Source organism: Canis aureus, chromosome 16 (genome assembly GCF_053574225.1).
Source record: "Canis aureus isolate CA01 chromosome 16, VMU_Caureus_v.1.0, whole genome shotgun sequence".
Lineage (NCBI taxonomy): Eukaryota > Metazoa > Chordata > Mammalia > Carnivora > Canidae > Canis > Canis aureus.
The window spans coordinates 39,799,043-39,826,178 of NC_135626.1; the positions used below are offsets into that span (position 1 = coordinate 39,799,043).

Consider the following 27,136-nt stretch of genomic DNA (forward strand, 5'->3'; position numbering starts at 1 on the left):
GCCAAGTTCAAAAAGATGTTGCCTGTATTCTCTTCTAGGATTTTGATTGATTCTTGTCTCACATTTAGATCTTCCATCCATTTTGAGTTTATATTTATGTATGGTGTAAGAGAATGGTCTAGTTTCATTCTTCTGCATGTGGCTGTCCAGTTTTCCCAGAACATTTATTGAAGAGACTGTCCTTTTTCCAATGGATATTCTTTCCCGCTTTGTCAAATATTAGGTGACCATAGAGTTGACGGCCCATTTCTGGGTTCTCTATTCTGTTCCATTGATCTATGTGTCTGTTTTTGTGCCAGTACCACACTTTCCATTCAAACACAACTGAATACACAGCCTTCTCAAGTGCACATGGAACTTTCTCCAGAATAGACCACATACTGGGTCACAAATCAGGTCTCAACTGATACCAAAAGATTGGGATTGTCCCCTGCATATTTCCAGACCACAATGCTTTGAAACTATAACTCAATCACAAGAAGAAATTTGGAAGAAACTCAAAGATATGGAGGTTAAAGAGCATCCTACTAAAAGATGAATGGCTCAACCAGGAAATTAGAGAAGAATTAAAAAGATTCATGGAAACTAATGAAAATGAAGATACAACCATTCAAAATCTTTGAGATACAGAAAAAGCAGTCCTAAGAGGGAAATACATCACAATACAAGCATCCCTCTGAAAATTGAAAAAAACTCAAATATACAAGCTAACCTCACACCTAAAGGAACTAGAGAAAGAACAGCAAATAAAACCTACACCAAGTAGAAGAGAGATAAAAAAAAATTTGAGCAGAACTCAATGAAATAGAGACCAGAAGAACTGTGGAACACATCAACAAAACCAGGAGTTGGTTCTTTGAAAGAATTAATAAGATAGATAAACCACTAGCCAGCCTTATTAAAAAGAAAAAAAACTCAAATTAACAAAATCATGAATGAAAGAGGAGAGATCACCACCAATGCCAAGGAAATACAAATGATTTTAAAAACATATTATGAGCAGCTTTATGCCAAAAAATTAGGCAATCTAGAAGAAATGGATGCATTTCTGGAAAACCACAAATTACCAAAACTGGAACAGGAAGAAATAGAAAACCTGAACAGGCCAATAACCAGGGAGGAAACTGAAGCGGTCATCAAAAACCTCCCAAAACACAAAAGTCCAGGGCCAGATGGCTTCCCAGGGCAATTCTATCAAATGTTTAAAGAAGGAACAATACCTATTCTACTAAAGCTGTTCCTGAAGGATAGAAAGGGACAGAATACTTCCAAACTCGTTTTATGAAGCCCTCATCACCTTGTTTCCAAAACCAGACAAAGACCCCACCAAAAAGGAGAATTATAGACCAATATCCCTGATGAACACAGATGCAAACATTCTCAACAAGATACTAGCCAATAGAATCCAACAGTACATTAAGATGATTATTCGCCATGACTAAGTGAGATTTATCCCCAGGATTTAAGGTTGGTTCAACACTCGTAAAACAATCAACGTGATAGATCATATCAGCAAGAGAAAAAACAAGAACCATGTGATCCTCTCAATAGATGCAGAGAAAGCGTTTGACAAAATACAGCATCCATTTCTGATCAAAACTCTTCAGAGTATAGGGATAGAGGAAACATTCCTCAGTATCTTAAAAGCCATCTATGGAAAGTTCACAGCAAATATCGGTCTCAATGGGGAAGCACTGACAGCCTTTCCCCTAAGATCAGGAACATGACAGGGATGTCCTCTCTCACCACTACTATTCAATACAGTGCAAAATCAATGCAGAGAAATCAGTGGTATTTCTATACACTAACAATGAGACTGAAGAAAGAGAAATTAAGGAGTCAATCCCATTTACAATTGCACCAAAAACTTTAAGATACCTAGTAATAAACCTAAACAAAGAGGTAAAGGACATGTAGTCTAAAAACTAAGGAACTTATGAAATAAGTCTATAATTCTCCTTTTTGGTGGGGTCTTTGTCTGGTTTTGGAATCAACGTGATGCTGGCTTCATAAAACGAGTTTGGAAGTATCCCATCCCTTTCTATCCTTCGAACCACTTTAGTAGAATAGGTATTGTTTCTTCTTTAAACGTTTGATAGAACTCCCCTGGGAAGCCATCTGGCCCTGGACTTTTGTGTTTTGGGAGGTTTTTGATGACTGCTTCAATTTCCTCCCTGGTTATTGGCCAGTTCAGGTTTTCTATATTGAAATAGCCACATGTGGCCAGTGGCTTCTGTATTGGACAGGATAGCTCCAGAGTTTCTATTTCAGATGGTATGGTAGGCTAGTTTATTTGGATTAACATACATTATAAAAACAATTAAATATGCTGTATTATTTTCTAAGTTTGAATCTTCTTAAGAGCATCACAGAGCTGACAAGATTTTAAGAATGACCCAAGAATTATCATAGAACTAAGAAAAGTAGCTACTCAAAAGAGGTGAGCTGAGCATTGATACCTCTTCTGCCTTAAGAGATTTTCCTGAATTTGGCAACCTTGAATTGTAGTTTTCATGGCTTTCCTGGGAGATAGAAGCAGAATATAAAATCCAGGACTCAACCAGGGTAGAGACTCCCCCAGAAGATGTTCCGCTCCATAAAGCTGGGACCCGCAAGGGTCATGCCTTTGGTGTAATGGTGACCTAGACATCAATTCAGCCCACCCACTCCTACCGTCAGGAACTTGTAATGAAAGTGGTCATTTGCAACTGACTTGTGTGCCATGAATTGAAAGAGGCCTCTGACTGACAGTGCCCTAGTGCAGTGGCAGGAACAAATGCAAATCCTTTCTGGAGGAACACACCACTATCAACACAGTCCCACAGACAATATTCTGAGGAAAATAAGTGTGACAGTCATTAGTGGCATCACCAAATATTTGTCTCTCTCCCTTTCAGAAACATGGCAGGAATGTACTTCTCTATCCCCTTTGAAGTGAGGCATGATCAATTGACTTGCTTTGGCTAACAACACGTAAATAGAAGTGATGTGTATCACACATCATTTCCAGACCAAGGCTCTATGAGCTGATGAACAATTTGCCACCTTTTCTTTACCCTCGCAAGCAGATTTCTGGAGCTTATATAGAGATGGAGCTACTGTCAGCCTAAATTCCTTAGATATGTATGATTATTAGGCTATGTGGGACACAGAGCATGAGCAAGAAATAAACTCATGTTGTGATAAGATTTGAGAAATTTAGGAGTTGTTTGTTTCTGTAGCAACTGTAGCTTAGCCTACTTTGACTGACACAGTGAACAGTTTACAGTCATACATAACTAAACACACAAGGAAACAAGGTACTGTGAGTGAGAACCAGCAGAAACAAGAGAGCATAAATAGACCACAATCCATATACTGGAATTATCAAATACAGTTGTAATAAAGTATGTTGCTATCTTTAAAGGAATAAAAGACAAGCTGAAAAATATCTAGGGTGTGATCTTTGGAAGTAAATCTGACAAAACAAAGTCATCCCTGTTTAAACTCCCTTAGAGTTTCATGGATGCTGAAAAGTCAAGATGCAAACATCTGATGCTTTCTTTTGGTTCCTACCACAAATTAAGACAAACCAGAGAGTCTTTGTGTCAGTCACTAGTGCTGCATAACAGACAACCCAAATATACTGATATAAATCCTTTTATATGTGATTAAAGCATTTTATTATGCTCATGGATTCTATGGGCCAGAAATTCTGAAAAGGCACAGTAGGATGGCTTATCTCTGCTCTGTGATGTCGAGAGCATCATCTGGAAAGACTCAAAGCCTGCTTGGGCTTCCTCAGCACAGCCCAGGAGAACGAGGTGGAAGCTGCATTGCCTTTTATGATCTATTCTTAGAAGTCACAGAGTGCCACTTCCTCTGTGGTCACAAACTCACTCAGATTTGAGGAGAGGATCTATGTCAACAGAAGGGCTAACATAGTCATGTTGGTAGAAAAAGTGTGGGAATAAGAGACATTATTGCATAGTCCTCTTTTCATAGAGTCTTTCTCTTTTTCCAGGTAATCCTTTCCCAGCTTGTGGGCTGCTCATGGCCTAGAGTCATTGTCCTCTGCCTCTTTCCCCTTCTTTCTCCCCAACAACAAAACCAAGAGATGTCTGGCATCAGCCATTTCCCTCAGGTTTGCTAATAACCCTTTAACTGAACCATACCTTGATGCTCAGTGTATTTCTTCTCTCTCTCTCTCTCTCTCTCTCTCTCTCATTACTCATTAGCAAGAACTTAGGGGAATTATTTGAAGGAAGGAGGACAAGCCCTCTCAGCTGGCCATGAGGGAAAATTTAATGCAATACCTCTGGCTTATTGAAGTCAGAGAAGTGTGAAAGTCAGAAAAGATGGTCCATGCTGAATGCACACTTGTCTCCTATTTCCAGGAAAATCTTCCCAGGCCTGTATTTTATGTTTGAAGCATACATGCCACCACCAGTTCCATTACCTGCCATCTTCAAACTCTCTCTCTCCATGTATCATCAGGGCTTTTCAGAGAAACAAAACCAATAGGATATATATAAATAAATACAGATCTAGATATAGACCATAAGAAGAGATTTATTATAGGAATTAGATCACGTGACTGTGGAGGCTAGGAAGTCCCACCATCTACCGTCTGCAAGCCAGAGAAGAAGATAGCTGCTAGTATGATCCAGTCTGAGTCAAAAGGTCTGAGAACCATGAGCACCAGTATCCAAGGGCAGAAGCGGATGGATGTCCCAGCTCAAACAAAGAGCAAATTCAACCTTTCTCTGCATTTTTGTTCTTACCAGGCCCTCAGTGGATTGGGTCATGCCTACTTACATTAGTCGCTTTTTACTGATTTTATGGTCTTACTGACTCTACAGTATTGATTCAAATGCTAATCTCTTCCAGAAATACTCTCACAGACACACCCAAAAACAATTTTTACCAGCTTATCTGGGCATCCTGTAGCCTACTCAAGTTGACACATACAATTAATCATCATGCTTTACAGCTCCCATTTTTCCTTTCTACTTTAAAATTTTTTTTTTTTATGATAGGCACACAGTGAGAGAGAGAGAGAGAGGCAGAGACACAGGCAGAGGGAGAAGCAGGCTCCATGCACCGGGAGCCTGACGTGGGATTCGATCCCGGGTCTCCAGGATCGCGCCCTGGGCAAAAGGCAGGCACTAAACCGCTGCGCCACCCAGGGATCCCTCCTTTCTACTTTTATTGTAAAATTTCTGACAAAAGATCCAGCCAGAAGATATTCTTAGTTAAAATCAAGGATTTGCATTTGAAAAAAAAAAAACTCCATTTTGAGCAGGAAAGTTTCCTAAGACCATGAATTCATGAGATCAGATATCTTAGACAAACTTGCATACCCACAGGTGGTCCCTCTTGGCAACCATACACTTATCTTATTGATGCTTTTCTGGTTGAGAGCATGTACATATTTGTGTTTGGATATGGTGCTTCCCAGTCCATCAGAGAGAAGGATGTACTCATTATACATAAATCTCATGCAGTGCTTCCATGGAAATGAGTGTACATTCAACATGGTATCTTTTCTGGTCTTCACATTTCCCTAACATCGGTGAACCCTGAGGTATTGAATTGAACTCCTCAGATACTGCAGGTGAAGCTAAGGCAGTTAGATCTTTTATAATAGGCCTCTGACTCACCTGTTCTTTCTCCTTATCATAGGAAGTAAGAAAATCACAAATAACTTTACACAACCACCTTATTGCAAGGAGCCAGACAAATGTCATTCCATCATCTTGTGGCTGTGGATGGCCAGAATCAAATACAAGAATGAATATCCTCCTGGTTATTCAGCCTATCCTTAGCACCAGGTGTTTCCATCAGGTAAGCAGCACCACCAGTAAGACTCCAAGGTCTAATACCCAGGATTACCACAGTCATCATTGGCTGAAATGAAGGGATTAGCTCACTTTTCCATCCAGTTCTCTTGTGTTTTGTTTCATATTTTGATAGCAACAATTTTTTTAAAAAAATCTAAGCATTAAAAAAAAGAACAGAGAAACTATATTGTAAAACCCCTGCTTCTCTACTCAGGATGAGCAGCAGTTAAATTTTTTTTCATATTTTCTCTGTGTTTAAAAATCAAGTAAATATTGTGGCACCTGGGTGGCTCTGTCAGTTAAGTGTCTGCCTTTGGTTCAGATCATGATCCGAGGATGCTGGGCCTCCCTGCTCAGCAGGGAGTCTGCGTCTCCCTCCCCCTCTGCCCCTTCTCCCACTCATGCTCTCTCTCTCTCTCTCTTTCTCTCTCTCTTTCTCTCTCACTTTCTCTCTCTCAAATAAATAAATAAAGTCCTTTTAAAACATCAAGTAAATATAACATGAAAGATCACATAGAGAACTTTGATTTTCATAGCTATCCACATTCCAATCCCTTCTTCCCAGACACAAACACAATAGTGAATTTAATAGGTACATTCTGTTAGCACTTTGTACTTTTATAAATGTCTATACATGTCCAAGATTTTTTTAATGTAGGAGTAAACAGTAACTAGTATTCTTTTAATCTTCTTATGTAATTGGATATGCAATTGGTATGAGTCTAAAAGAACTGATTGGTTCAACCAAGAGATTTACTTTTTTACCAGGTCTTCATTTACTGTTAGTCACAATTTAATGGAAAAAAAAAAAGATTCTTTAAACACAGCCTGATTTTCAATTAAAACTCCAAAACTTTCTAGAATGTGTACCTCGTTTGATCACCTTTGGCCAGCTTTACTTCTAAGCAAGAGATGCCCAGCCCCTCTGTAGAGAGACGAGCCACAGGGGCAAAATTAAAGCTTTCAAATCTTGGCTCAGTTACTGGGCAGTTCTGTGACATGACAGTCACCTTTGGGGTCTCCACTTAAGCACCTCCAAAACAGAACTGGTCAAACTCTTGGCATGAATTCCACCTTTGTGTATTAAAACCACTTTAGCTCTTTACTTAATTTGTATTGTGCTGGGCTTAATTCAAAAGTTGCACTCCATACCCCTGTTCCTGTCACCAACACTATTTCATATGAAGTTCATGTCCAATCCTGTGAGTGTTGTGGTTATTAATGTAGGAACAACACCTGCCTTCAAAGCACACAGCACCAGGGTTAAGAGAAAGGGGAATTACTCCCTTTCATTAGAAACTGCCAATCATGTGCCTACATAGTTTCTCTTCTTCTCTAGTCACCCAAAGGCTTCTGCTCCCAATGAATGAAAAGCACTTTTTGCTGTGTGGCATTCCTCAAGCAACCTTTCTGTGCTTCATTCCTTCATCTGTCCTAAATGAGTTATTAAACTCAGGCAGGCAAGTTATATTTGTTACATGTTACAATCCCTTGTCTCTTCCAGGCCCTGAACAAGCTCCTTTTAGAGGATAGATTATGTGGGTGACGCTGAGAAGACAAAGAGTGCTGGATCCCTCACAGAAGGAGCTATCAAGAGTCCCAAGAAGCATCCTGAAAACACCTGGGTGGACATAATAGATCATGTGCTTCCTACATGTCTGCCATAAAAGGCACATGAGGATCAGTTAAGAAATATGAAAATTCTTCAATATTATATACACTATTTGACTTGAGGACCAATCTAGGAGAGACAGTAACCTGGATGGGGTCCGGGGGCCAGACTGCGAGCAGGCTGCGTGGTTATTCCCAAGGCTGCCATGTGCAGCAATTGCAGATAAAAGAACACCCAGTGGTAGGGTCACATGGAAGCTAAAGGGCAGCGTCTGTGCTCCTTCCTAGACCAGGCACCTGTGGGATGTGTCTAGCCAGAAAGAGGCCTTTCTTCAAGTCACCAACAACACTTGTATCTTCCTGTTGGAAAATTCTGATTGCTATAATCTGCAAAAAGGCCACTAGTTTACTAGTCTCAACTATTTGCCTGCCTCTTAAGTTGACACATGTCATGCACACACATGCAAACGAGCACGTCTGAATTCATTTAACTCTGATTCTCAGGCCTCAAGCTCAGATTCCTCAGCCTCTTGCTTGCATCCAGCCAGTTTTCTACAGCCCTCAACTTGAGGAAACTTGAAACCAGGCACCTAACCTGGATGCCAAAGGACTTGAATCAGCATTGAGTTAAGCACCTTTACCAACGTAATCTCATCCCATCTTTATTTAAAAGCTACAAAGTGGTCATTATTCTCCCCACTTTACAGATTAAGAAACTGAGGCTCAGACAGGCCCCGTGACACACTGAATGGTAAGATTCAGGTAGAGGTTACAATTCAGATTGAAAACTAAAGCAATCTTTTTCAAACCCAAGATTTTTCTGGGGCTTGCTTTGTATTTTCTCTTTTCATCTTTTAACCATTTTTAAAATTTTAAACACACACCCACACCCACACACACACACACACACACCAGTGTGTCACATTCTAAGCTTTAGCTAATTAGGGCCATCACCAACTTCATTTGTGCTGCCTCAGGAAGCCATGTCCTGTAGACACCAATATTTCTCTGCCGTGCTGAGCACGTTTTATAAACATATAAATCTTATAAATCTGTCTTCGACGCAGAAGCTATACATTTTCCCTGATCTTCCTTAAATTTCTGACCTGTGCTTGTCCCTGTATGTGGAAAAATGAGAAAGAATGAGAACACTACCTTGCATACTTGCCATGGGCTCAGATAAGAGCCTGGCCAGGCCAGGGCCAACCTGCTTGGCACCTGTCCATGTAAAGGTGTCAGCACAAGTTTTGCAATAACAAGGGACAGGCCACATCATGATCATATCTTCTTACAGTTTTAGCAGTTCTTGAAACTTTTGGCACTTCTTGTCTGATTTTCCTGTTTCGATGAGGAATGTGAGCAGTTGTGCGTGACGCAGTGACTCTTCTCTAAAGCAAAACAAAACAGAACAAAGCATTTGACTGTAACTGTCCCCCATACTCCCCCAGCTTTAAGTATTATTCTTCACTCAGCCACTGAAGTGCTCCCAGGTGTTTTCAGGACGCTTCTTGAGCCTCTCGATAACTCCATCTGTAAGTGATTCAGCACTCCTTTGTCTCCTCAGAGCCACTCACAAAAAGCTGCCCTCTAAAAGGAGCTTGTATAGGAGCTGGAAGAGATAGGGGCTGCAACATACATCCAGGAGGAAACAGAGAGAGAGTGGCCATGCAGGCCCACATCCCTTTTCCCCACATCCCTTTCATTGTTCTCCTGAGACCTCCCATCACACTCCATTCCCTGTGGTTCCTCCTCTCCTGTCAACCCCATGTTGTACTGGGACCTGGAATTCCATGGATCAGAGAGGAAGAAGGGTTCCTGGAACAATGGAAGAGATTAACCCCTTTTGCCAAACAAAAAGTTGGTCCTTTACTACCCAACAGGACTTTTGGTGGAGCTCTCCAAGCTGGGAAAAACAGGAGCCCAGGTTACATCTGTCAAAGGCAGGAACAAAAGGACTGTAGGAGGCTGAGTGGGATGCTCCACTGAGAACAAATCACCTCAAAATTAGACTCTGAGAGCTCAGGAATCAATATTCAAGGTCAAAGGGATCAATAGCAATAAATAGTAAGGCTTATGTGTGAGCTGTGGCATTTACAAAGTACTTCCATACACAGAGACCGTCACACAGTCTGGAAGCTGGAGAAGCTGACAACTTGTTCAAAATAAGAACTCAAAGATTTTGCCTCCAAAACAATCCATAATTCTTCTATTGTAACTGTCATCCAGTGTGTCACACTGTCATCAGCAGGTGAGACCCATTGCCCAGCCCCATCACTGCTGACTTCACACAGAGGGCAGAGTGGGGTTAGGCGGCAGTCTCTGGGTTCTGATGCTGTTGCTTTCTTGCTATGGGAGCACAGTTTTCTGGGAAGGCCCGGCTCTGGAACGGTTGACCTCAGCAATGGTGGGCTGGGGTCTTATGGGAGGAGAAATTGACCCTAAACCTGGGAGAGCCCAGAGCTGACTGAAAGGAATTCTTAGTAAGAGATCTTGTTCATTTTCTTTCCCTCCTTCTGTGTCACTGCTGAAAGACAATTAAAAAAAAAAAAAAAAAAAGAGTTCCAGACCTATTTCTTTCTCTTCTTATTCTAAGCAAGCAGCAGACATTCATTATTAATAAGTGACTTTCTACATTACTTTAATTGAGATCTGTATTGTAACCATGTTAATCACTTAAAGTTGATAAAACTATTATCTACTAATTCTTCTCTGGCAAAGTCAAAGATGGAGTCTTCTAGGGCATAGACTCTCAGAGCTACAGGAATGTCTATTCTCTGTTCTCTAGGAGTCTGCTCCCTGAGGACAAGTGGATTAGCACGTGACTAGAGCCTTTCAGAGACCTGGCACTACTCAGCACTGTCAGCCCTAACACAGGGAGAGGATGGCCCAGAGATGTCCGGGGTGGGAAGGGAGCTGAGCAAATGTTGAGGGCCTGTCTCCTCAGGTGTCCTCACGTATGCCTAAGTACATGGCCTGTAAGTTTGGGATAAAAGCTCTAGTTCCATTCTACCTCTCGCCTTGCCCTACCTTTTTTCATAGGTTGGTGTTCTAATTTCTACAAGAGTTCTTGTTCCTAATATCTCTCCATTCCAGAAACTGATTTAGAAAAGTAGGAATCAGGAAAGGAAAACAAGAGTCAGTCTCTTTTGTGAGCTGGGCCTTGCGTTCCTTCACTTGATTGTTGTTTGTGTTCTTTTTTAACACTGGTAAGTGTAGACACCACTGAATGCAATAATATGATAGATAGATGATCCCAACTACATACAAATAAAAATGGATGGGGGGTGTACCTGGGTGGCTCAGTTGATTAAGCATCTGACTCTTGATTTCAGGTCAGGTCACAATCTCAGGGTCGTGAGATGCAGCCCTGGCATTTTCAGGCTCTGCAATGGGCATGGAACCTGCTTGAGATTCTCTCTCCCTCTGCCCCTCCCACCCTCTAAAAATTAAAAAAAAAAATAGGTAGAACCAAAGCTCCAGGGCTCACTAAAATACAGAATAAACCAGCCACAGTCCTCCACCAGCTGAAGCACACTGACACCTCAGTCAACTGAGCAGGGAAGGCACAGTCCAGCATAGAGCTCCAGCCCATGTCAGAGGACTAAGGAGCAGTCCCAGGATTCTGGGTGTGGAGGAGGGGATAGAAAGAGGAAGGTGAATCCAAGGCACCTGCCCCCATCCAGCCTAGCCAACCCTGCCACTTCTCATGACCACTAGATCCTCCACCCTCTGCTGTGCTCTCCTGCTTTCTACCTACATATTGTGTGTGTCTAAATTTATAATAGATTAATTAATATATTGTTACATATTTAATTATACTAAATATTTCATATAATGTGTATTAATATGTAATTATATTATATGACATGTATATGTATGCATATGATATATATGTGTGTGTACATGTACAGTATGTACATGTTGTGTATATCTGTGTATAAGATATATTATACTACCTTAGTGCAATTTTTTCTTCAATTTCACCCCAGATATTAGCTGGACTTCTTTCCTCAGAGATACAGGTTTGGACTCTGCCACTTCCATAGCTTTTGAAGATCTGAAGACCTCCCAAGAATTTTTCTTTTTTTTTTCTCCAAAGAGAATTTTTCTTTTTTTAAGATTTTATTTATTTATTCATGAGAGACAGAGAGGCAGAGACATAGGCAGAGGGAGAAGCAGACTCCCTGCGAAGAGCCTGATGTGGGATCCAATCCCAGGACCCTAGGATCACCACCTGAGCCAAAGCCAGACACTCAACAATTGAGCCACCTAGGTGCTTCTCCCAAGAAAGTTTTTAATACCCAGCCACACTTTTTAAAAACATCTGCCTTGGAAGCAATATACAAACCAAAAGATATAAGTGTCTTTGGCATCCAGCACCATGATTCTCTACCTGCTATGTTTCCATGCAGTGTGCAGTTTCTGCTTGAGACCCAAAAGCATCCCTCATGTTCCCTTCCAGCACTGCCTGAAACCACCTCTCCTGTGTGCACCCCAAGTGTGACTACTCTGTGATTCCTATGAACCCTGATTCCTTCTGCTAGGCTCACTCTTGTGTGCTTCTGTATATTTACTCAATTCATCCTCCTCAACATCCTGTAAAACACACTATTATTGTCACCCTACTAAAGATGAGAAAATGGAGAAGTATGGTGTTTGTTATTTGCAAGGTTATACCACTCTTAAAGAGCAGAACCAAGATCCAACCACACACAGACTTGTTCCAGAGTTACTTTCATCAGCTGAATATCATAGCTACTGACCAATAGTCCAAACCAGTGGAGTTGGATGTGTCAAAGAATAACCATTTAAAAAAAAAAAAGAATAACCATTTGCCTCTACATAGCATTTTGCAGATGGTTTTGCATTTGCTCTAAGGGTTTGCATTTTCTAAATTGCATCTGGGAGCCCCATAAGGAGGCATGAAGCTTGGAGAAGGGGAGGGACTTGCCCAAGGGCCAGAGCTGACAAGGAAGAGAGTCAAATTTGAGTACAGCATAGACTAGGAGCCATTACTGATTTCTTCTGGTCACAAAGGACAGGAGAAACCTGAGGCCAAGAGGGTCACATGAGCTCCCTCTGACCAAGTGATGCTGAGCTTAAGTAGAGTCCCAGCCATTCTGCATCTCAAAGACTCATTGCCTCTCTTACTGGGGCCAGGACATTTGCCCAGGACCTAGACAGCCTCTGTAGGGAAAGAAGACAATTAACAAGAAGAATGAGGCCCAGGTGAGCAGGGCTCACGCTGTCTATGAATCCAGGACTCCAGTGGAATGGCTTGTAGGCAACTGCTCTGTCCTGACAGCCCAGAACAACCTTGGGAGAGGGGACCATGGTATCCATTCGGTGCTTCAGACACACAATTTCACACAATGTAGATATCTTTGGTTAATTAATAAGCCAAAAAATTGTACATGTGTAAAGATCATGCTGTTCCCTCAATGCAGAAAGGAAGGGTCTTTTTGATGGAAACAAAATGGTCTTACTTCCAACTCTTTATTCACGCATGAGTCATTCCAAAGAATTTCCAACCCCAGCTTTATGTCAGATTGAAATGACATATCTCAATCTGTACAGAGCGCAGGGGGTTCAGGAGGTTCAGGGCTCACTAATTTGCTGGGTTTCACAATATTTCATCTTATCTTCCTATCAGAAGAAATGTTGAGCATATGTTTATTTATCTTTATGCACTATTATATGCACTTATAATGTGTATATATGCCACCACTGTAAAATTTATGTGATATAAAATATACAGTGTAAGCTACTAATAAAAATTTTTAAAGGAATAAGTAATCTAGGATAAAACTTTTTCAATTATATTTGCTGTTCTTTTTACATAAGCATAAACACTTGCCCTCCCCAAAATATCATGATTGAATGAAATGAAAGGTAATACCAACATTAATAATACTTTAGTGAGAGGAATGTAATTTATAATACACTGACTTGATAGTCTGGACCTGAGTTGATTTAATTCTTTTTTTGCCAAGCTCTGTGATGAAGTATATTATGAAATTTGTAAGCACAAACATCATTACTTGATTTGGATGGTGAAGAAAACCTCTCCAATATACAAAGATAGAAGTCGAGGAAGATAGTTGTTGGCTGAGTGCGTTTTTTCCAGTTCTTGCTAGGTTACAGTATTTTCATGTTGTCAAGAGGTATGGCCTTACTTTCAAGATTCATTTGCCCCTGATGAGGTCCCATTTCTGTAGTTCTCTTGCCTATTCCCTCTGAAGAGCTAGACAGAAAATTTTTGTAGATACTGTCATGTGGATTTGCCATTTGTTTCACTACCAACTTCCCCACGCACAAGAAATCCACATCAACAGGTGGGTGATGTCTGACGGAGACTCCTTTTGAAGGAAGTCACATGATCCCTTCATCTGGTAAAAGAACACCACTTACATTTTATTGATACAAGACATCCAGTTTGGGGATGAATGAACAAAGAAGGACAAATGATATTTGTGCAAGAATAAGAGTTTATTAGGAAGTTAACAAGGGATCCTTACTGTATCTCCAAAGACCAAAAGAGTGACAAGGAAGATTTTTTTTCCCAATTATGTTCAGTTTTATAGCCTGCCTTTTGGCTCCATTACACTTTCATGTGATTATTTTGAAATCACATTTAAATAAGTATTTGTTCAAGCAGAACATGTTATGCAAGTGTGTAATTGTGATAATAGATATTGCCCAATCCTGCTGTAGATTTCTCTATGTGCTCAGAAGACAGAAGAAGCTGATAAGTAGACTTTGCATTCTAAAGGATCCAGCCAGGAAATTCAGTGAAAGGCAGAGTTGACACTTAGAAGCTGGTACTGGTAGAAATTCTTCCTTTGTCCAAAGTGTGGTCACCTTAGGAGATGCTTGTATTAAGTAGAGTTGAGATGTGACTTTGGAACCCTTCTCCTCCTCCTGGCACCAGGGCCACTACCGCACAAAGGTGTTGCAAGGTCCACACCAAGCACGTTGGGCACAAGGATTGGAGACACAAGGCCCTATGGGCTTGTCACATGCATTGGTTGTGGCACATGGGTTGCAGGGAAGCCTGCAGACAGAAGACCATGGGTGCAAGTTAGAGGAAAATGAACTGAACAGATAGGAAAATATTAAGTGTACTTTGTGTAAGAATATAACACTTCCCCAGACTACCTCCGACCAAAAGCTCGAAATTATTGATTTGTTTCCATTGAGATGACTTTTCATTCCCACAGCAACCTCATGCACCCCCAAGGGGAACAGTACTAGCTTCCCACTCACTTGCAGTCCTCACTCTCCAGCAGACCCCGGTATGTGTTGATCTCACACTCCAGCCGGGCCTTGACGTCCAGCAGCACCTGGTACTCCTGGTTCTGCCGCTCCAGGTCACACCTGATCTCAGCAAGCTGGGACTCCACGTTGGTGATCATGCACTGCACCTGGTTCAGCTGAGAGCTGTAGCGTGCCTCAGTCTCTGTCAGCGTGTTCTCCAGGGAGTCCCTCTGTGTGGGGAAGACAAAGAATATCACAGAGTCACTCCCCAGAGGGCTTCCCCATGGGGTTTCAGAGAAGTCACAGGCTTCACGGGTTCAGGAAATCATGGGCGTTACCCTGAACAACACCCACCAGGTTGTGCTGGGCCTGGAGCTCGATCTCCAAGGCGTTGACCGTGCGTCTCAGCTCGATGATCTCTGCCTGGCAGGACTGCAGCTGCTCCGAGCTGGACACCACCTGCTTGTTCAGCTCCTCAGTCTGAAATAGCACAGGGGAGAAGACAGGGTCGGACCTTGCCTCAAGGGTCCCGAGGGGCCAAGGGTCCTGAGTGGCCACGTGCTGAGATGCCCACCTGGGTGGTGAACCATTCCTCCACGTCCCTGCGATTGGTCTCCACCAGGGCCTCATACTGACTCCTGGTCTCGTTGAGCACACGGTTCAGGTCCACTGTGGGGGCAGCATCCACCTCCACATTGAGGCGGTCTCCAATCTGGCAGCGCAAGATGTTGACTTCCTGAGGGAGGAAGGGGAAGATGCGAAGTATCACAGAGTGTTCGGATGCTCTCTTATAAAAGCACAGATCAGCTTGTAATCATTCTTAAGCTTTCAAAGCTCTGTTCCATCAGATCCTCTTATAACTGTGTTCTATAATCAGTGACCAACCTGTGTATTTCACTTTGCAAAGTGCTTTCACACCCATGAACTTCTTTCCACCCCTGTGGAAAAGTACCCCTGGAGTACTCCTCCTCATTTAAGGCAGCGATTTGGCCTCCATGCTGAGATGTGATAGAACACTGTGAGCCCCAAGCACCTAGTTCAGTGTTTTTGCTCATATACCACAGAGGTTCTTAGGTTTGATTCTTAACCACAGTTAATAAAAAGGTTAGAGTCTGGCTAAAGAGGAAATAAAGTATGCTTACTTCGGAACCTACCATCTGGGATGAAATAGACCTAACTGGTGACTTGTCAATTCTATCAACCTAGATTTTGCTGAAGGAAATAAGTATCTGTTCACTTCCCTGCTATTCTCTTAACAGAGCCAGCATAACTTGATACTTGGACTTAGGTAACATCAGGCTTAAATTGAGAACCATCTCTACCACTTACTATATGGCTTCTAGAAGCTTCTAGAAACCTCAAGTTCTTCATCTGTAAAATGAGAACTACCTTTGGAGTTCCAAAGCACTTAGCATAGCGTTTGGCACACAGTAAGCTCTTAACTAATATTAACTATCACTATTTACATTTGGTATTTAAAGTTTGCACAAAATGTCCGTCTTCTTTGTCAACTGACAAAACAGTGACAGTGAACATTTTGCTCAACATTTCCTCTAGGCAACACTGGAGGAGAAGGAAGAGAGTTGATTTTGTTTCCAGCTGAGCCCTCTCTGCTGGGTGGCTGTCCTGGCCTCTCCAGTTGCTAAATGGCGTATTGGGATACAAGATCTCTACAGCCTGGTATGCTCTGACCTGGGAGTGGAAGAAGCTGTGGGCACTGCCTGGTTGCTGGCCTTTCCTCATTGAAATTGGCCATTCCTTGCCAATTTCCTTTACTCTCATTCCTACCTCTGGCAGAAACATCCTAATCTCATATCACAGGCTTTAGATTGCTCATTCTCTACAAATCCCTTTTTGTTTAGAGGACAGATTCCTCAGTTAGTTGAGTCCCTCCCACAGCCCATGGCAGTTGGAAACAGGCCTTGGCGAGTTTGAGCCTGTTGTTCTTTGGGGAACTTCACCTGCTCATGGTTCTGCTTGAGACTCAGCAGCTCCTCCTTCAGGGACTCCACCTGGGCCTCCAGGTCGGACTTGCACAGGGTCAGCTCATCCAGGATCCTGCGCAGGCCATTGATGTCCGACTCCACCAGCTGCCGCAAGCCCACCTCTGTCTCGTACCTGCGATACAGGGGCATCAGGGACCCACCAGACAGGAATGGGCCTGGCCCTGACTCTGGTTTGGTTTGGTTTGTCACATAACTGGAAGTTGGAGCTTGCAGTCTCTACAGCCTTCTCTTACATTTAGATTTTTAACACTGAGCAGTAATTCCTAGAGGAAAATGCTCTGGTAATTATTTTTTGATAAATAAGGAACCAGTAGATTTAGAGAATAAAAGTCCATAAACTGTGAGATTTCCAAAATTAATAAACTTCTCACATTCACCTGACTGCATTATGTGCATAGCAGAGCACGGTGGTGGGGGTGGGAGTGAGGCATGACTTCTACACTAGTTTGGGGATCTCATCTTACAGAGAAGCAGCAGTAGGGGAGGGGTCTGAATCTGGAGAAGAGATCTCTGAGCTCTACTGAGCAGTGACTCTGTGGATCCTGGGGGAAAAATCTAAGGAAAAGCTTTTTCAATGTTTTGTCAGTGTTGAGGACACACTAAAGGGAAAGAAAGAAGAGAGAGGACACCCCACTTGCCCACTCACTTGGTCCTGAAGTCATCTGAGGCCAACTTGGCATTGTCGATCTGCACCACCAGCCTGGCATTCTCTGACTTGTTACACAAGATCTAGAACCCAAAACGATCTGGAATGAGCTTGGTTACTTTTAACCAACAGCAATTCCTACTAATTTTCTTACCTGGAAGGAACAGAATGAGAAATCACAGTGGATCTTATATGAGATTATTAAATGCTATCTATGTGCAAAATGTACTCAATAAATATTTGAAAAATCAAATTTGGATAAAAAGAATACTGAAATGTGCAACCAAAAGTATCAGGAAATACATAATCTTTTTCTTTCCTAATAAGCAATACTAAAAGGCTGATAATAATAACATCTATTTTTAAAAACCTACCATAGCTCCGCACTGAGCATGGACCTTGCTTAAGATTCTCTCTCTCCCTCTCCCTCTGCCTCACCACCGCCCCCCAGCCCTGCTAGCCTACACATGCTCACTCTTTCTCCCTAAAAACAAAACAAAACAGAACTACCATAAATCTGGCCTGGTTCTAGGAGCTGAAGATACAAAAAAATGAGTAAATGCTCCCCTCAAGAAACTTCTAGCCCAGGGAGGAAGATAAATATGTAACTGGCTTTTGGAGGGGCTGGGTCAGGGAAGCAGCCATGCCTTCCCAGCCATCCTGGGTGGCTTGGTACCATTTCCTCCTATGTGGTTTCTACTCTTTCTGATTTTTGTCAACCATTTTTATGCCCTCACTAGACACTGAACACCAAGAGAAGTTCAGAGGTATCCAGGTCAGGTAAATTAGGAACCCAGAAGAAACGACAACAAGAAGTCAGAATAGTCAAAAGTCCAGATGGGAAACAGAGAAATTTGTCCAATTCTTACAAAAGATTCTGCTTCCTCAGCTTCTTTCTGGGGCTCAGTCCTTTTCTCTTACCTCAGGGTAATAAATCTGGAGCTTGGCAATGCATGGAAACATTTGGAGGCAGCTTTTAATTACAGCTTATTTATGCAAAGTGCTGCTACCTGCACATAGACTAGCAGTATGCAAATATTCAGGCGTAACAGTCCTGAGCCTCATACACAATGGGCACTCAAGAAAAATGGAAAAGCCAGGCTCTTTAACTGAGAATTTGTACTGTTTCTTAATCAGATCTCAGATTCTCTCCCTACAACTTCCTGCTGGAGGCAGTGGGGTGCCCACCCCCTCACCTTCTGCTGGAGCTCCTCGATGGTCCGGAAATAGGACTGGTAGCTGGGACACACGAAAGGCACCTGCTGCTGGCACCACTCCCGGATGCGGCTCTCCAGCTCCGCGTTCTCCCGCTCCAGCTGACGCACCTTCTCCAGGTAGCTGGCCAGGCGGTCGTTCAGGAACTGCATGGTCTCCTTCTCGCTGCCATTGAAGGAGCCCTCGCAGAACCAGCCACAGTTGCCCACATTGGCGGGGATGTTGCAGGCCCCCGGCAGGGTGCAGGTATGGCAGCTGGGGGGCACGCAGGGCCGGGAGGAGCAGGTGGAGCGGCAGCTCAGGTTGGGCAGGCAGCAGTTGTAAGGCATGGTGCTGGAGGGAGCAAGGCACCTGGCTGAACACAGAGTTCAAGTTCTACAACCACAGAGCTGTGGGTCTCCTTCTCCTGAGGAGCATTTATACCCCCTCCACAGTGGGTGTGGACATGGAAGGCAACCCTTTTTTTCTTACTCATTTGGTGATTGTCAAAAGCCCTTCCCCTTGGTTTTGTTATGTTTCCTCAGAAGAGTCCCTCACCTCATAAAAGACTTTACTTGGGCTTCTCGCTAACTCAGGACTCCTCTTCCATGCTGTGCATCAATGAAGTAAGAGCTTCATGGAGTGACTTCAAAGAGCTGGACTCATGAACGCCCTGGCCTTCATTAGTGGGGTGTGGCAGGTCCAGGGACACTGTTGCTGCTTTGCCACCTGGCTTGATGGCCCTGACTCCTTGTCTTCTTGCTAAGATGAGAAAGCACAGCTCTTGCCCATGTATCTTTTGCCAGGTCAGATTTCCAAATGCCAAATTCATGGTTCTCAGAAAGAGGAATAGATCCCATCTGGAATACTTAAAACACCCTGGTTCCCAGTGGCCCTGTTTCTTCATGTGGCAGACATCATATCCATGAAAATGTAAATTAACCAAATAACAGATATTCACCAGGATAACAGTATGTACAGGGCATGGTACAAAATGGAAGGTAGGACCAGGGCTATGGTCAAAACCTTTGTTGAGCACTTGCACAGGCTTATCTTGGTACTTGACCTTTTTCACAAACATGATCTCATTAACACCTTACCATGATCCTTCAAGGTACATAATATTATTCCCATTTTATAGATGGGTAGATAGAGGCATAGAAAGTAAGAAGTAATACATTGTGAAGCCAGAATTCCAACACATATCTCTGTTCTTTCCATCATTCCATGCTACTTAAATACAAATGAACCATCTCCTTCCCTAACTTCTTAAGACAGATCATTTCTTCTTCCTCTGTGAGCTTTCATCTCACCTTGAGCATGGCAGTGCACAACTCCTGTGCTCATATATCTCTATATCTCAGTTCCCTGAAGGTAGGGATAGGGTCTAATTCTCTGAATCCTCAGCTCTAAGTGCATGGTATTTAGTAAACCCTCAATAGTGTGTGTCAAGTGGATGAAGGAATGAACATGAGATAATAATCTAAAGTGGGAAATGGTAAGTGGTAAGTGCAAAGTTGAGGTAATGGGGCAAGAGGGCACTGCCAGGATGGGAAGTTCACAGGTACAGATGTGTGCTGGGAGACAAGGCTTCTGAGACTCAAAGGAAGAACATGGGCCCTACAGGTGAAAGAATGGTGTGGACACACAGTGGACAGGAGAGCCCAAGGTCTGGTTGGTGAGACTAGTGCCTAGGAGGGGAGAGCTGTGAAGAGAGGTGGTAGAAAAAAAAAGCGTATGGGAAATGAAGGCCATATGGTAGAAGTTCTCTATGACAAAGATTACCCTGGAGGAAGAAGTTTTAGGAAATGTTTAGCAAACATTTATCTGTTTTAGCAAAATGAAGGTAAGGCTGGAGGCAAAGGGACTAGCAAGGAGGTGATTGTAGTAGTCCAGGCCAGTAGTGAGGAGGGACCAAATTTAGGTGTCTGCAGAGGAACTGTAAGAGAAGAAATGGTATAAGAACCATTTTCAAAGAAGCAATTTGTTTTGAACCAGCAACCATTTAGAAACATGAGATGCGGAAGAGAGTCAAGAATGAAACCAAAATTTGGCAAGCAAAATATTTAGGAGAAAAACTTTATCATTCACAGAAACACAGACTATTTTGCTCATCAAGGATGAGCAGGCCACTTCCTTTAACTGACATTCAATTGAGCCCTTCCCATGTGCCAGGAACAGAGCCGTGTACTAGAGACGCAATGGTGAGCAAGAGAGGCAAACCTACAACCTAGTGAAGAATGTACACCAACCAGGTGCAGGATGCATCTGTGATGAGGCAAGTCCCAACTGCTATAGGAAAATGCACGAGAGGACCTAACCAAATTGAGTGGAGGTCTAGCAAGGCTTTCTGAGGGACACGCACATTGCATTCAGGCATGCTTCCCATTTTTCACACAAAAGCTTATATAGGAAATGATAATACTTTATGGCTCACTGGGGCAAAGTGACTAGGCTGCCTTGGCCACTCCAGGGATTCAGAGCATCAGTACTATGGACCTCTCCAACCCATTCATCTCAGTAAGGTTGGAAAGCTCTGCAATAGAGAAACCAAGAGAAGCTCAGTAAATACTGTTTAAGCCAGAGAGTGACATATGAGGGTGGAGAAGAAGCAAACTCTTCCATCATTTCATTCTGCTTAGATATAAATGACCTATGTCCTCCCTTAACTTCTGACAGATCATTTTTTCCTCCTCTGTGAGCTTTCATCTCACCTTGTGCATGACATCGTCATTACTTACATGCTTATCTATCTATCTATCTATCTATCTATCTATCTATCTATCTATCCATCTATCCATCTATCTATCGTCTATCTATATACTTGAGTTCCCTGAAGCCACACAAGGACTTTTATATGAAAGACTTTGTATACCTCCTTGAGGAGCTTCCCCTCGGAAGGTCAATGGGGAGCCATTAAAGGTTCTAAGAAGAAGAGTGATCTAGTTTCATTCTTGATCAGCTACATTTGAAGGAATAGCAGAATCTATACAGGGAAATGTTCATCAGGTCCTTGTAGTGGCAAGCCTTAGTAATCTTGACAGTAATGTTAAGGACAGGTATGATCCAAGTGCAGATGTGAGAGTTAGAAACATGAGAATGTACATGGAGAAGAGCAACAAGGACCTAAGGACCAAACTTTGGGGAATTTCTCCAACCAGAGAGTAGAGAAGGAAAAGGGTCAGAGAGAAGTGGAGAAACAGTGAGAGAAGAATGAAGAGAGACAGCTCATGGTATCAGAGGCCAAGAAGGAAGTTTCAGAGGGGAGGTGAAGGTCAAAAGTGTCAAGTGCGGCAAAGGGGCCCTGTAAGATCAGAACCATGGAGAGGTTCTTGGATACATTGACCAACAAGTTGCCAGGACCTTTCCAGGGTCATATAGATGTGCTTACTGTATACGGTACCTGTGTTCTTGAAGTAACCCTCACATTGAACTTTAAGCTATCAAGATTTTAAACACCCAGAGTTGAGATTCCATTGTTTAAAGAAGCCTTGCCATAATCAGTTTGTACACCTTATTATAAAGCTTGTGATCTTTGGTCTTACAAATACAGACTTTCTACAATAATTAGAGTGTGCTTTAAGTAGTTTAAAGATGTCTAGCTTGTTCTGATTTGATGATTCATAATAATTGGTGATTTAGGAACATCTACCCAACATACATACGCAGTTGGAAATGCCCATGCACACTTGATGGGTTGAGCACTGGGTGTTATCCTATATGTTGGCAAATTGAATTTAAATAAAAACGAATGTACAAAAAGAAAAAATGCCCATGTATATAACTCAACTTCTACTTTGTTTCAAGGCATAAGATAAGACTTATTTGATATCCTAAAGAGATACTATGAAGAAATAATTCAGTTGTGTGCCTAGATGTGTTGTCTGGGGAGGGGATGGGCTCCTTATTGTTGTTCTAGCAGAGAACAGAGCAGAACTCAGAGAAGGATGCTCACAGCAAAAGTCCAAGACTCAGCTGTAGCTGCATATCCAAACCCAGACTGCCATGCATTTGACTTTTCCTTCTCCCCTTCCACTCCCTAATGTAGATACCAAATGTCAAAATTGTCAGAGACAGGGAAAATCTTAGAACAAGAGTGATATCAGGGATCTTTTCTAAAAAATATTTTATTCATTTATTCATGAGGGACACATAGAGAGAGAGGCAGAGACATAAGTGGAGGAAGAAACAGGTACCTCGCAGGGAGCCCAATGCAGGACTCCATCCCAGGACCCTGGGATCATGCCCTAAGCTGAAGGCAGATGCTCCACCATTGAGCCACCCAGATGTCCCAATATCAGGGATCTTAATGATCATCTTATCCAAGCTTCTCATTCTATAAATGAAGAAACTGAGACTCAGAATGGAGAAATGGCTTACTTCAGATCATATTGTTAGAAGCCGAATCTGCTCATCTCCACTGTATCCCCAGTCCCCATCACCATAGTGCAGAAATATTGAATAATTTCACAACCGATATGATCTGTCCACTGCCCAGGGGCAAAAAATCAAAGACAATAAGAAAAGGGGGGGGGAGAAAAAACCCACTTGTTACCCATAAATATATCATGTTGAAGGAAAATAAAGGGTGAATATGGAAATAATAGAATTCAGTGATACTAAGTTTCCTTATTACCATCCTACTTTCAATCATTGTTTCTTTTTTTTTTTCAATCATTATTTCTAAACTGATGGTATCATTTTGTTCCAATAGTTTGGAAGAACTTAAATATTTAAGTAAAATGTCCCATCAGTCGGAGTGACTTAGAACACAAACAATAATGATCCTACTCAAGAGCAATATATTTACCCAAAATAAAATACACAAATATAGTCATAACAAACCTAAATATTATATGATTTTAACATTGAGGACAAATGAAAGATAAAAAGAACCACATTATAATGACAAAACTGGATGCTTTCATTTTTTAATTTTTTAAAAAAGATTTAAATTAGGACTGCCTGTGTGGTTCAGTCTGTTAAGTATCTTGCCTTCAACTCAGGTCATGATCCCAGGTTCCTGGGATCGAGCTCCACATTGGGCCCCCTGCTTAGCAGAGAGCCTGCTTCCTCCTCTGCCCCTCACCCCTATTCATTCTCTCTCTCACTGTCTCAAATAAATAAATAAAATTATTTAAAATTTATTTATTTATTTATTTATTTATTTATTTTAGAGAGAGCATGGGGAGAAGCAGAAGGGGAGGAAATAAGGAGGGGTAAAGAATCCAAAGCAGACTCCATACTGAGTGTGGAGCCCTATGCAGGGCTTGATCTCACAACTTTGAGATCATGACCTGAGCTGAAACCAAGAGTTGAACACTCAAAAGATTGAGCCACCCAGTTACCCCAACATTGGATGTTTTTAAATGGTACAGTTTTGAAGGCTTTTCCCCCTTCTCTGTACTTTTTTGTTCTCTCCAAATTTTTTGAAAATATATCTATTCCTTCTACACAAGCAAAAGAAATAAAATTTACATTAAAAAATCCAAAAGGAAATTCCTACAAGTCTTCTAAAAAAATGAGAAGTCATAAAGGACATAGTTAAGTCATAAAGGATCCAGGATCCTATTCAAATATAATCACTAAGTTACTTGAGCTTGTTGTTCTAGAAATAAAGGCTTTGTCATGATTGACATTTACACCCTTGTGATAACTGCTGACTTCGCCAATTCTGAAGAGGAGCTATTAGGGAGTGATGAAGGGACACCAAGCTTCCTATGGGATCAAACAACTTGTAGTTCATAAAGTGACTGAGGTTTGGATATGAGCTTCAGGCAAAGAAAATGTCAAGAGGAGAAATCCTTGGAAAAATGTTCTGCCAGTTGGCTGCCAGCCAAATCAAATAGTCCAATTCCAAGATCAAGTATGACCTCACACTGAGTATGTCCTAAGAATCGACTTCCCACACAAATAAAGTATGATAAAATTTCTCCTCTGAAAATTGTGTCTGAGTCAGATGAAGCTTAGAATCTTAGAATGTAGGAGCCACCAGGAGCTCAAGTGGTCATCTCACCCAACTATGTTGCAAATGGGAAAACATTGACCCTCAAGAGGAAATGACTTGCTCTAGGTCACAAAGAGAGTTGGTGAAAAGAGTCTAGGTCAGAAAACAGTAAATGTAAGGGACAGGGGACAAGACCTTCAGTCCATGTAACAGAGCTGGAGCTCAGACTACTGGAAAAACCCATATCTACCAAAAGACTGTACCTTTAGTGGAAAGGTGACTAGAAAAAAGAAAAAAGTATGCTCGTCGTCACAGCAAAAAAATTTTTAGACTGAACTGTCTCTTGTTGGGCTCTAAATTTAAAACATTATGCTATGTAAAAGAAGCCAGTCAAAAAATACCACAGATTTTATGTTTACATTCATAGCAATACCCAAGACAGGCAAATCTATAGACACCATCATGGTTCCCTAGGTCTGAAGTGGGGGATACTAGGGAGCAACTACTGGATAATGGATACAAGATGTCTATTTGAGGTGATAAAATCTTCTAAAATTCTGGTAATGGTTATAAAACTCTATGAATGCCTTAAAAACCATTGAATTGTAAACTTCATATGGGTGAATTTTGTGGTATATGAATTATATTTAAGCTAAATGAATTATATTTCAATAAAGCTATTTTTTAAAAGGAATTCTGAAGTGGAAATAGGACAGAAGTAATATTGAAAAAATACAATGGCTGAGGATTTTCCACTGGTGTTGAAAGGCATGAATCAATTAAAGAAGCACATCAATCCTACTTTGGAAAACAAAACCAGACCCACCCCTAGACATAATATAGTAAAGCTACACAACACTTAAAAAGACAATCTTAGAAACAAAGAAAGGAAAAAAAATAAAAGGATCACCAAAATGGAACCACACTTAGACAGGAAGTATGCTTTTCAGTGCTGATAACAAAACCCAAAAGATGATGGTATAACATTTTCAAAACGCCAAAGGAAAATAGCCAGCCATTGGAATTCCACACCAAATTAAACCATTGTTCAGGAGGGGCCACTAAGGAGACACATTTTCACACAATGAATGAGAGAACTCATCACTTACAGGTTCCATAAGAACTACCAGAGAATGTATTTCAGAAAACAAAAAATTAAAACCAGAAAGCAGGAAGAAAGTACAAGAAGCACTGTGAGCAAACAAACCAGTAAACATGCATGAAAGTCTAAAAACAATAGTAATAATGACGAAATTTTGGAGTATAAAGACAAGGTAGAACTTAAAAAATTAAGAACATAAATCAAAACTCCTTTGCACCTTGTTTTATATGCAAGAAGAGAGATGAGTTAAAATCAGAGTGTTAAGTCTGCATATTTAAAAGTTAAGAATGAATAGTGAAAGGAGAAAGGAGAGAAAATGAGTGGGAAAAATCAGAGAGGGTGACAAAGCATGAGAGACTCCTAACTCTGGGAAACAAACAAGGGGTAGTGAAAAGGGAGTGTGGCAGGGATGGGGTGACAGGGTAACAGGCACTGAGGGGGGCACTGGGTGTTATACTATATGTTGGCAAATCTAATCCAATAAAAAAAATACAAAAATAAATAAATAAATAAATAAATAAATAAATAAATAAATATCAACCAAGAAAACAAGATCAATCCAACAGATGTTAGGAAAGGAGAAAGCAATAAGCAAAGAAAAAATCATGATTAATAGAAAGCACAAAATAAGACTTTTTTAAAATTTTATTCATCTATTCATGAGAGAAACACAGAGAAGGGCAGAAATACAGAGGAAGAAGCAGGCTCCCTGTGGAGATCCCAATACAGAACTCAATCCCAGGACCCCAGGATCACAACCTGAGCCTAAGGCAGACGCTGAACCATTGAGCCACCCCAGCTCCCCGAAATAAGATTTTTTAAATAAATCCAAATGTGTCAGTAGTAAAACTAAATATAGATAGACTAAACCCTATTTTTCTTCATCAGACATTCATTGCCCTGACCAGCCTATCTGAAAGGTTTTATCCACTAACCATCTCTGTCCTATTGCCCAGTGTCTTAGTCCATTCAGGCTGCTGTAGCAGAATACCATAGATTGGGTGGCTTATAAACAATAGAAATCTATTTGTCACAGTCTAGAGGCTGAGAAGTCCAAGATATTAAGGATCCTGCATATTGAGTATTTAGTGAGGGCCCACTTCCTGATTCATAGGCAGCAGTATTCTCACTATGTCTCCACAAAGCAGAAAGGGGGTTTATAATGGCTCTAACCCCATTCATGAAGGTTCCACCCTCAGAACCAATCAGCTCCCAAAGCCCATTTCCCAATACCATCATAATGGGGACTAGGATTTCAACATGAGAATTTGGAGAACACAGTATGGAGCACCCAGCTTTATTTTCTTCTTAGCAACCACCACTTGACACAGTCACATTTGTCTGACTCTTTTTACTGCCTGTCTCCCCACCTGAAGCTCCTTAAGAGTAGATCTTAGTTTCTTTCACTACCCTGGGCCAACACGTAAGACAGTTTTAGGACATTGTAGGCATTCCATGATTGTTGAATTGAATTTACAGAAAAGAAACCTGAATGACCAATAAAAAAAAAAACATTTTTAAATGCTTAATTTCACTAGGAATAAGAAAACT

At 41.6% G+C, this 27,136-nt stretch overlaps 1 protein-coding gene across 1 annotated transcript; it reads right to left on the minus strand.

Moving 5' to 3' along the window:
- Positions 1-13,903: 13,903 nt before the first annotated feature.
- LOC144285351 (keratin, type I cuticular Ha3-I) lies at positions 13,904-18,928 on the minus strand. Its single transcript, XM_077850467.1, has 7 exons — positions 18,539-18,928; positions 17,343-17,425; positions 16,652-16,808; positions 15,265-15,426; positions 15,045-15,170; positions 14,700-14,920; positions 13,904-14,487 (listed from the first exon to the last, which is right to left on the minus strand). Exons 1-7 carry the CDS (start codon positions 18,884-18,886, stop codon positions 14,370-14,372), a joined length of 1,215 nt encoding a protein of 404 aa, XP_077706593.1. The 5' UTR covers positions 18,887-18,928; the 3' UTR covers positions 13,904-14,369.
- Between the last annotated feature and the right edge of the window lie 8,208 nt (positions 18,929-27,136).